General features: G+C 47.7%; 2 protein-coding genes across 3 annotated transcripts; one reads left to right on the top strand and one right to left on the bottom strand.

The window, feature by feature from the left end:
- Window positions 1-562: 562 nt before the first annotated feature.
- On the bottom strand, window positions 563-3760 carry LOC117148121 (vacuolar protein sorting-associated protein 33A). Its single transcript, XM_033315343.1, has 2 exons — window positions 2137-3760; window positions 563-2005 (listed from the first exon to the last, which is right to left on the bottom strand). The coding sequence occupies exons 1-2, from the start codon at window positions 3577-3579 to the stop codon at window positions 1595-1597; spliced, it is 1854 nt and encodes a 617-aa protein (XP_033171234.1). The 5' UTR covers window positions 3580-3760; the 3' UTR covers window positions 563-1594.
- Window positions 3761-4182: 422 nt separating this feature from the next.
- On the top strand, window positions 4183-8500 carry LOC117148120 (gamma-tubulin complex component 2 homolog). 2 transcript variants are annotated; one of them, XM_033315342.1, is made up of 7 exons: window positions 4183-4536; window positions 4642-5179; window positions 5257-5763; window positions 5830-6872; window positions 6935-7256; window positions 7419-7517; window positions 8044-8500. In XM_033315342.1, the coding sequence occupies exons 1-7, from the start codon at window positions 4481-4483 to the stop codon at window positions 8260-8262; spliced, it is 2784 nt and encodes a 927-aa protein (XP_033171233.1). In that variant the 5' UTR covers window positions 4183-4480; the 3' UTR covers window positions 8263-8500. The 2 variants fall into 2 exon arrangements, with proteins under 2 accessions (XP_033171233.1, XP_033171232.1); XM_033315341.1 differs by lacking the exon at window positions 7419-7517 and having other exon boundaries at window positions 4185-4536.
- The last annotated feature ends 2431 nt before the right edge of the window (window positions 8501-10931 follow it).

Genomic DNA, 10931 nt, shown 5'->3' with positions numbered 1-10931 from the left:
GACACGGACACGGGAAACGAGAGAGATAGAAGATAGCTAGAAAGAAGCACGGGGAACACAGTATATGTAATATTTTTATGTTTATAAAATTGTTCTTTTTTTTTCCATTGTAATAATTATACGAATATAAATTGTATTTTTGCAATTACGGTAACTGAAGATGGAAAACGAATAACAATTAAATTGATGCACACGTCAATGTCAATAAAATAAAACATATTTCAAAATACGCAAGCCCGCAGTTCGTGTTTAGTTTACTTGGGACATGGACGGCGGATTCTGGGCGGGATGTCTAGCGAGGAAGTTGGGATTGCAATGCATCGATGGTTGCTCTATCCACCAGTTCGATTCGCGCTTGTGCCCGCCACTGGAGCTAAAGGGTATGCACGATTCGTTATAGATTACACAAGAGGCTACTGAAAGCAGACCATTCCGTCTCTTTTCCATACTTCATTCGGCAGATTAACGAGTATCTTATAGCGAGTATCTAAGACTCGACGCTCTACATTTGAGTATCTGCGAGTAGAAAAAAAGAAGGATAATGAACACGCTTGTTTGGAATGCTTTCCGTTTATTTGAAATTACAATTAATTACATTTACATCGAGTCGAATAACCTCGGACCAATTAATTTAAACACCATCGAAATGTCCACTTTGAGATACATATAGGTCTTGAGCATAAGGATGAGGAATATTGATCTCATAAAACGAAAGTCGTACACAATTCGTTGCACTCGAAATGCGAGAACATAGAACATTTTGTTGCCTTTGGCTTATCAGAAATGAGACTGGTAAGACTTGCACTATCAAAAGACTAATCCCTAAAATCTCAAAGATATTTGTAGCTGTGTTGGTTGGTTGTCACAGCTCCATCCACTGGATCCAATACTTTCCGGATATGATATACATGCTTAAGGATAGGCCTTGAGGAACATTCAATGCCCTTGCTGTTGAACGAACATACACAAAGTTAGATCAAATTCACATCATTTAGAAATTCATAACCATTTACAAGCAACAAATGCAAAAGCAATGGGTTAGTCGGGATTTTCGGGCTCATAGAACATCGATATGCGGTTAAATATGCGGTTTGTAATCTGGGGAATATACATATATGTAGCATAACATTGACTAAACTTTTTATTTCGAAAATATTTGTCTTGCACACGTATGTGTATGATGGGAAGTTGGAATCAATCTCACTTAAATCTACAATTGCCAAGCTTGAATAAATGGGATTTGCAATTTTTTTGCTTAAGACTACATACTTCGGTATACATAAATATATATGCTTGCATCTATCTATATACAAACATGCTCTTTAACGACACATAGGGTATAAGAATAAATAATAAATGCCGCGGTCGAAAAATAAATATTTCATGGTTTTCGCGTGCCGGCGAGTCCTTAGCAATCGTGTCATTCACAACGCCCCTAGCACCCTGGATGCTGATCCGCAGTCCCGATTGCCGCACTGCGCCGCTTGCCCTTTCTCTTTGATCTCGGCTTCAGTGGAACGGACGCGTTTCATCCACGTGCCAGGCCGTGGGCGTTGGACAGGCGATGGGCTTCCAGTCGGCTTAGCCGCCGCCCTCACGAGCTCATCAGGCTGTCCAGGAAGGAGTGTTTGTTGACGACCTTCGTGGTGGCAATCAGGAACTCCACGTTGTTGTCCTCCTGGGCGGCGAGGAAACGCAGCGCAGCTATTTCGGCGAACGTGCATCCGCCCACAAAGCAGACGAGTACCACTCGCGGCACATTCAGCAGGGATCCCTCGCTGACTGTGGTGACCGTATGCCGCCCACCGATGCCCACCAGCTGCGCCTGGAAGTCCTCGAACGTCGGTCCGGGCAGGTTGTTGATCTGGCTCTTAAGCGTCTGCCAACCCAGCGGTTTGAGCGAGTGCTCCACAATGCGCGCGGTCAGCGGAGCGTAGAAGCTGTGCACGTAGCTGATGTCCTTTGGCTCAATTTCGACGTTGTCGTCCACCGTGAGGTGCAGCGTCTGCAAGAGGAAATGGTGTTTTGATGTAGCAACATTCTAAATAGCATTCCCTCCTATATTCACTCACAAATAAAGCACATGACTTGGATGCTTATAACTAAATATGGGTGGATTGCTGAATTGGTGCTCACCTTTCGCAGAACGCTGTAGGCCCGCGACTCCGTTTGCAGGTGGAGCAGGCCCGATTTCTCCAGGTTGCTGATGGTGAGCAGCACTTCCAGACCGTAGACATGGACCAGTTCGCGCTTGTAGTGGTTAAGCAGCTTCTCCTTGAACCCGGAGGCGGCGTGACACTGCATGCAGATCAGCCGCAGGACGCGATTCAACTCCACCCTGCAGGCAATCAGGTCCTCGATGTAGACGCTCTGCTTGTCGATATCTGCGCAGACCATGAACTCCTGCTCGGCGGCCAGGTCGTCAGCGAAGCGCACCGCGTTCACCTGTTCGTGCAGGAGGCCAGCGATGGCCGTGTGCTCGGATGTGGCCTTCTTCTGGGCCATTAGCTGCGGCAGCAGGTTCTCGACGAAGCTCTTGATCTCCTGCACGCTCTTGTCCTGGGAGGTGGCGTGCATCTGGACGTGAATTTCCCGTGCCTTGCGAGCGAGCAGCTTGGTGACCTCGTTGAAGTGCTTGTTGCGCAGCTCCGCGTACAACTGCTCGCCGGAGTGCAGTAGGATGGTCTTTTTCTCGGAGTCACCCAGCAGCGACTGCGATTCCTCGACTCGTGGGCCACTGCCTCCGCCACCGGGGAGGGCTCCGTCAGAGGGAAAGTTCTCGGCGGGCAGCGTCAGTTTGTTCTGCCGGATGCCGTAGAACTCATCGATAAGCCCCTCGTAGGTGAGTTGTGTGGCCAGCGGGCTGAGCAGGTCGATGCTTCTGTCCAGAAGGATCAACTGATCGACGACACCCTTGTCGCCGTTGTACAGAGTCCGCTCATCCCGGCCCAGCTGCTTGGCGTGCTCCCATACCCTGTGCGCAAACTCTCCTTTTCCGTAGATCTTGGGAATGCGTCCGTAGAGCCGCTGCAGTTGCACAAGGCCCACTGCCGCCTGATACAGCGAGCTAGTGTCACCGTCCACACTCACATCGCGGAAGGCATTGGGCATCTCCATCGATACCAGGTCGACGTCCAGCGGCAAATAGTTCCAGGCCAGTTCCTCGATGTGTCCAAAGCTGCCCAACACGCCGCTGACCTCCAGTTGGCTGACACACAGACATGACCGCCTCGGAGCGAACAGGATGTGGTACTGCCGTCCAGCGGCCGCTCTTCCGCCTGCCTTCACGTGGGCGGCCAGCTGCTCCATCAGCGCCACGCGTGGGCGCATCACGTACACCACATTAGCCACCTCGCGCGGCAGGTGAAGCTCCGGCTTGAGGGCCAGCAGACGGATGCCTCGGTCAGCGAATAACTTTGGCCGGGTAACCAAGTCCAGCGGTCCGATCATGGTCTCGTCCAGCACAATTACCTTGGAACCTTCAATGCGCTCCAGCTGCTGCACCAGCTCGCGGCAGGCGGCCTCCTGCAGCAACTGCAGGTTGACCCGCTGACCATGACCCTTCAAGTGGGGGAACATGCTCCTTTCCTCTTGCCAGAAGTGTTGATTCGTATGCTCTGCGGCTTCCGGTCGGTCGCTCCCGTGTCCTTGGTGGGCTGTTTGTGCAGTGCGTTGGCGGGGTTGGTGCAACGCCCACGGATTTCGGCTGCAGAAGATCAGGGACGCGACTGTGGTCGCTGCAAAGCAGCTGATTTGGACTGCGCCTGCGCTCTGCAGTGCGGTCTGCCATTACACTTATGGTACGGTCACACTCTCCGCTGCTCTATGGGCCATTCACACTATCACTGCAATATAAAATCAAAACAGATGTTTGATTAAACAAGAATTCACATCTAAGATAGAATAACACAATAGAAGAGTAGTTTTAATTTATTTAATTTGTGGGTAGAAATTATTTCTTATCTATTTTTTATAAGTTAGGAGGCGCGAGTGAGGATTTCGACTTTAGATTTTAACAGAATTCCAGAAAAGCGCATGCAAAACAAATATCTGTACAGCTCTTTCCATTTAACAAAATTTGTATTTGCAAAAAAGTCAAAGTAGTGGCAGTCCAGTGTAAACCATGCTAAACGCACCCCACTTTATGCCAGTCACCAGTGTCACCACATCCTCACAATTAAATACCAACAAATGCCAATTTGCATGAAATTGCTTGTGCTGCTTATTTCAGTTTAAATTGATTCTGAAATTGCTGCTAGTGCGTAAGATAAAATTATCATCTGCGATTGTGAAACGGACAAGGATTGAAAAAACTGGAACATTAAAAAGGCAGATGACAACCCTGCCGATGCAGTCGGCACTCAAGCAACCCGGAAAGGAACAACAAAATATTTTGAAGAGCGGCGCACTCAAAAAGAGCTCAATTGCCGGCTATAACTGTAAATTGAGAAGCGCGGAACTATAAACTGCCATCCCTGCGATGAGTAAACCCCATGCGCTGCGCGGTGTGCTCGCCACTTTGATCAGCGAGTCGCAGTAAGTGCATTGAGTGCACAGGTGGCCAGTCGATCTAGCCCGTTGTTCCTGCTCCGCCTCTTTCCCGCCTTTGTCAGCATAGTTTACGGTCATTTCTATCCACAGATCGCCCCTAACTCCGGAGAGCATCATTAGGGAGTTCCGGGCCACTAGTGATAGGCGGCTGCCAGCCTGCGAGCTGATCAATGTGCTGAAGTCCATCAGCGAGAAGCGTCCCAACTTCGCAGAGGTGACAGAGGAAATCTCGGACATCCTCCAGAACAAGGATCCCATGTACGCACTGCTGGTGTTCGTCGAGCGATACCGCGAATTAGAACCATCCTCCTCAAGCAGTAGTTCGACTAGCCTTACAAACATGGGCTCGCCGCACGGAAGCAAGACTTCTTCGGATGTCAACTCCGCAGCCGGTTCAGTCTCTGGCACATCGGTAACCACAGGCTCCTCGACAATCTTAGGCACATCGCAAAACGTATCTGTTTCCGCCAGGGTTAGCTTGACCCAGGCCCAGGACTTTCCCACCTCGACGCCGGTGAACAGCAAAAAGTCCACTGACTCCGACACTTCATCCGTTGGTTTTGTCAGGCGCGGCCTAATGGAACGTAACCGTGGAGCGGGAAAGGATGAGCGCAACGACTTAAGTGTGGTGAGTGCAGACTGAGAGTGGTGTGGTGCTCGCTGCCAATACTTGGCCTTCAAATAATCAATGACCAATCCACACAGATCAAGGAGCGTGTGCTTAGTGCCGTATCCGACCAATCCCTGAACGGCTACCGCTTGGTGACCAACAAATCGGACAACAGCCCAAAGTCATCACCGAATGAACTTGTTAAGCTAACTGACGTGCCCGATGAGTACCGCACGAATTTTCTGTGGGAATACTACAAGGTGGACGGGGGCAAGGTGCCGAAAAGAGCGATCGCGGCAATGCCGCTTTACAGCCAGGAGAGTATGCTGCTCGACGAGCTGCTGCACTGCCTCACGGGCGTGCGAGAAAGCCTCCTGGTGCCCCAGAAGCCCAGTATTTCTGCCGTTGGCCTGGCCAAGTACGACGTGGACTTTGACATACACACGCAGCTCGATCGCTCGCTGACACACGTGGTGCGGGAGATCTTGCCATTGGCCTCCTACTTCATGGGCGTGCAGAAGATAGTCTCGGCCACCGACGGCCTGGGTCAGGTGATGAACTCACTGAATGAGGCACTGCTGGAACTTATACACGACTTCTATGTAAGGATGTGCACTCGTATCCTGGCAAATGTTTCCCTAACTGATCTTTTTTTCTACCGAGCCTAGCTGATAATCGTACAAGCCGAAGAAGAGCTGCGCCACAATAGATTAACATTGCAGAAACTACTGTACTACCTGCAGCCGACGATATGGGTGATGCATGAGGTCTGGTCCTCGTTGGTTATCATTCAGCTAACCGATTCACGGGATGCCGAAGTGTTGACGTTCCTTCACGAGCGGATCAAGCGGCTGGAAGGCAACAAAGATGCACAGCAGCTGATTATCGGACTGGTGCGCAAGGCGGCCAAGCCGTACATGCGAATGCTACAGATGTGGATCCAGAAGGGCGTGATCGTGGACCGCCACCAGGAATTCCTCGTAGTGGACAACGAAGTGATTCATCGCGACGAGCTGCCCGAGCACTATTCCGACGACTATTGGGAGAGACGGTATACCTTGCGCGACGAACAAATACCGTCGTTTCTGGCAAAGTACTCGGACAAGATCCTGCGCACCGGCAAGTATCTCAATGTGATCAGACAGTGTGGCAAGCGCGTAATGCCCACGCAGGAGATGAACCTAGAGTTCGACCCGACCAGCGAGCGGCACGTGTCCGTCATCAACGACGCTTACTACTTTGCCGCCCGCATGCTGCTGGATGTGCTGCTAACGGAGAACGACCTGATGGGTCACCTACAGTCGGTGAAGCGTTACTTGCTGCTCAACCAAGGCGACTTCACCATGCAGTTCATGGACGCCTGCGAGGAGGAGCTGACCAAGAACGTGGACCACGTGTTGCCCATGACGCTAGAGAACCTGCTGGGGCTAACGCTCCGCATTTCCTCGGCGCGTAATGATCCCTACAAAGACGATCTGCACTGCGAGCTGCTGCCCTACGACCTGGTCACGCAAATGTCCAAGATCATGAAGAAGGAGGAGAGCTGGCAGTCACAGCCCCGCCTCGACCTTAGCGGCCTCGAGTGCTTCGCTTTCACCTACGAGGTGAAGTGGCCCTGCTCTTTGGTGCTGAACCACATTTCCATCTCCAAGTACCAAATGCTCTTTCGACAGCTCTTCTACTGCAAGCACGTGGAGCGCCAACTCTGCAAGTGGGTGTCCACTCCTTAACCATTTATGCCCAAAATCATTCAAGTTCTTCTCTCGCAAACAGGATTTGGAAGGAAAACTCGATTGCCAAGCAGTTCGAGCCGCAGGCGGCTAGTCTCTACCGAGCGGCGTTCACTCTGCGCCAGCGTATGATGAATGCCATCCAGAACCTGGAGTACTACATGATGATCGAGATCATCGAGCCCAACTGGCACATCTTCATCGAAAAGATGAAGACGGTGGAGAACGTGGATAACGTTCTGCGTCTCCACCAGGACTTCCTCGACTCGTGCCTTAAGAACTGCATGCTGACCGAGTCGCCGCATCTGAATCGTTCGATTTTCAAGCTCTGCAAGATCTGCCTGAAGTACTGCGAGTTCATCCAGGTGAGTTCCAGTGCGAGGGCACCAGGTGGCTAACTTACTTTTTGCGTACAACCTTCTTGCTTTACTCCGTGCTCCGTGCACCGCTTTTAATTCTCTATGTCTATCCCGCTTGCCAACGCTTCCAACTCCATGTCGAATCCCTGCTAAACCCCACCTTCGCAGATCACGCAGCGTTACTTTCAGGACGCTGAGCTCAGGTCGATGGTACGTGATAGCGCGGACAGCTCCGAATCCGAACAGGAGAGCCTGCACTGCCCACAGGTATTGCGTAGGCTTGTGCTCAACCACGTTGTTCCTTGCGGTTCCTGAGTTCTCCCCCACTTTCGTTATCGGTGGACCCATTTCCGTTTTGCGTCCAGCTGGATTGCATAATGGCGTGGCCCCGATTTTAATAGCATTGTTTCTTTTATTTCGAATTTGGATTGCATGCCGGTTGACTTATTTATTCCAAGCTTTAAGTTATATTCCATTGGTTTGCCTATGCACTAGGCCATTTTTTTATTTAATAACTTTAAATGCATCATCTGGTATCTTTAAATTTACTAATGCATTAATAATCTAAGTTGTTATTAGGTTTTCCTTGACTTTGAAATTACTATTCTACTTAAAAGCACATTTTTAATGAATCTACTTACAAAACGTAGTATTGTTTGAAAATAAGACCAACTTAAAGCGCTTAACTTATATATTTTATAAACTTATACTTTTGTATATACGGCTCCTACAAAATTAGCCAAATTCGTGAAGAATTTGTATATTAATTTGTGATTTCTTTGACCTTTGCTAGATTGAGACCCCGTTGGATCCGGCAGATACGTTTTCGGAACGGGTTAAGCGCTTTGATCTGGAATTCACCGGCCTGCTGATATCGTTCCTCAAGCAGATCATCAGCATGGCGAAGAAGAACACCGCCGATTGCTTCATGAATCTGGTGCACCGCATCAACTTCAATGCCTTCTACACCGATCAAATGGACAAGATGTGTGCGGAGGCTGCCATGGGCTGAGCCAGCACGTCCAGAGGAAAGGATGTGAATGTGGATGTGGATGTGGACGTGGAAACGGAAACGGAAAAGACAAGAACAAAGTATTAGATAAATGAATTTCATAATCACAAGCGCACATTTACCACCATTCCCCACGCATGTCGTCTTCTCATTTGCCATCCAACTAAGCGCACAAATTGTTACCCGTTTAGCTATACGAATTCGAATATGTATGAACCAATAAACCAATTAAAATGTCCTTCGCTGCTGCCGTTTGCGTCCACACAACTCCAATTTACGGCACTGGACACGATTCTCGACTACAACGTAAGCCAGTGGCGTAGATTGCAGATTGTGTCGCCAATCTACTTCGTCCTCAACCAGGTCATCCGCGACAAGCTCGGACATTCTGTTCAGAAATGCACTTCCAGGATGAGATCTTGGCTTCAAGGATGTTCATCATTGGTTGCTCCTGCTCCATGGGAAACCTTTCATATACGAAGCTTGTGTCGGTGGTATTTGGACAAAGTACTTTTCAACTCTTAATTTAAGATCGCAACGTGGATTTTTGGAATGATTTTCGCAACTGGATGAAGAAACCATCCAGAATTCCTCTTACACTATCTTTTAGCCAAATTTGATGTTAGTAATCTCCTGATGGGCATCAATGTAGAAGCTACGCTGGAAAGTAGGCAACAATTATTGTTCACTATTTAACTATTTTACTTAGTATTTAAGATCAGTATGCGAACAAAGAACTATTGTTAAGTAAGATAAAAAGTTAAAGAACATCGATAGCAAGGTAAATATTATGGAAATATGTGCATATTCTAACTATATATGTACATATATTCAATAGTTTAATATATGTATATTGCGAATTTAGTATGCTCCGATTTAGTTTTAAGTTGGCACTGTCATTAAGCATGAAATCTAAATCTGAACTCTAAAATATTATTGACTGCTGTTCAGTTTAAAGTATAAGTATATAAACTATATAATCTAGCATTCGCTTTAATCATATTTTTCTCAGCGCCCATTTCCCTTAGTCGCAATATGGCGAGTGGAATTTTCCTGGTTTTTCATCGCTGTCCGATGGTTTCTCCGCTTTGGAGCCATCGACTGTCCAGGAGCACACATGGCATAAATATACACATGTGCATATGCATGTGCGTACATATGTACGAGCCGATACACACCCACAAAAGCCAATTTCTAGGCATTTGTATGTGGGACGAAGTCTGGTGCAAGTGACCCCCCCACCACCCACTTTTATACATACATATATATGCATATATACCCTGCCATATGTATGGGCTGCAAATATTGGAGTATATAAATATGCAGTCGCCAGTGGACGTGGGTGCGTTTGTATGTTCGCCATTAGCCGTCATCAATGTCCAACGGTCATCTCTATAACATCTCCGTCAACCAACCCCATTCCCCCTTTCCACCACCCACCACCCACCACCCACCATCCGAACTCCCAGCACCCGGATAGACCACCCTACGCCCACAACTCCACAAGCAATTGGCAATTTAAGCTCGCATGAATTATCGACAATCAATTATGGTTTTTGGCCATGTCGCTCTCCGGGCTCCATCCTCGTCTATCCTTTTCCTGCGAATGGTCTCGGCAATCGGACTGCTGGACTGCTGGACAGTTGGCCAGATAGCCAGATGGCCAGAGCCATTGCCATATAGCCACATAGCCATATATACCCGTGGACTGTGTGCGATTGTGCGCGCCTATATATGTTAATTAATCAAAAGCCCATCTATCCATCGATTCGGCATTTACAGACATATGCAAATGAAAGGCGCACAAGCAGCTCATTAATGTGCGCAGAAAAGCCCCAATAACAAATTCGCTAATAACAATAATAACAGTGACGAAAGAATAAAGCATGCGCATCGCTTTAAAAACAAAGCCCCAAAATCATAGAACTCAACTTTTTGCATTCGACCATGCGAATACACTATCTCACAAAAAACACCTTACCATTTACTTTCATAAACTCTTTTTAGTGATAGTTGTCGCTTTCGAACACTCTTCTGGTGCGCTTCGTCACTATGTGGACAGACGTCTGAAACCAAGTTTGCTTGCTGGTTGTGATACTATTGGGATCTTATATTGAGTCCTTAGAAAAAAAAAGTATTTAAAGTTAAATAAGTGTTGGCAATAAGTTTTGAATAAAGTTTGCGGCTTAACTAATTAAATATCCAAGTCAAAGGTATGCTTAAATCAAAAGAAAATTTAAATAAATACAATTGAAGCACATTTCCTTTACTAGGAATTACTCGCACTCTCACCATCTAAACTGAGTACAGGGTATCCGATAGGGGAGGCACTCGCGCATGTTAAGTTTATAGTTTTATGTAGTTTCTTGTTGGTATATGATCTGAGTAGTTTTCAAACAAACCATGGTTTAGACAACGTGAATATCTCACCAGATATCGAACACTGAAGATGTGATATTCGAGTTATCTAAACCATAACTTGGGATGAATTTTCGGCACTCCAGAGTTGGTATTCCATTGCGCGAAGTTGACAGGTGCAGTGCACCGGCATTGATGATAACTAATCCAATAATGAGAACTAATCCATTGGAGATGTCCTCACCAATGCCACGGCACTGCATCCAGTGCTTCCTTCGATCCTCGCAGTCTGTGAAATCTCTGACTGCAAA

Source organism: Drosophila mauritiana, chromosome X (assembly GCF_004382145.1).
Source record: "Drosophila mauritiana strain mau12 chromosome X, ASM438214v1, whole genome shotgun sequence".
Taxonomy (NCBI): domain Eukaryota; kingdom Metazoa; phylum Arthropoda; class Insecta; order Diptera; family Drosophilidae; genus Drosophila; species Drosophila mauritiana.
This window is presented reverse-complemented; position numbering and strand designations above follow the sequence as displayed.

Excerpts from the sequence above, each read along its gene's own strand:
- LOC117148120 (XM_033315342.1), top strand. The coding sequence starts at position 4,481 with ATGAGTAAACCCCATGCGCTGCGCGGTGTGCTCGCCACTTTGATCAGC. Across the intron at positions 4,537-4,641 it reads ACTTTGATCAGCGAGTCGCA|ATCGCCCCTAACTCCGGAGA; the intron begins GTAAGTGCATTG and ends TTCTATCCACAG. Across the intron at positions 6,873-6,934 it reads GTGGAGCGCCAACTCTGCAA|GATTTGGAAGGAAAACTCGA; the intron begins GTGGGTGTCCAC and ends TCTCGCAAACAG.
- LOC117148121 (XM_033315343.1), bottom strand. The coding sequence starts at position 3,579 with ATGTTCCCCCACTTGAAGGGTCATGGTCAGCGGGTCAACCTGCAGTTG. Across the intron at positions 2,006-2,136 it reads CCTACAGCGTTCTGCGAAAG|ACGCTGCACCTCACGGTGGA; the intron begins GTGAGCACCAAT and ends TTCCTCTTGCAG.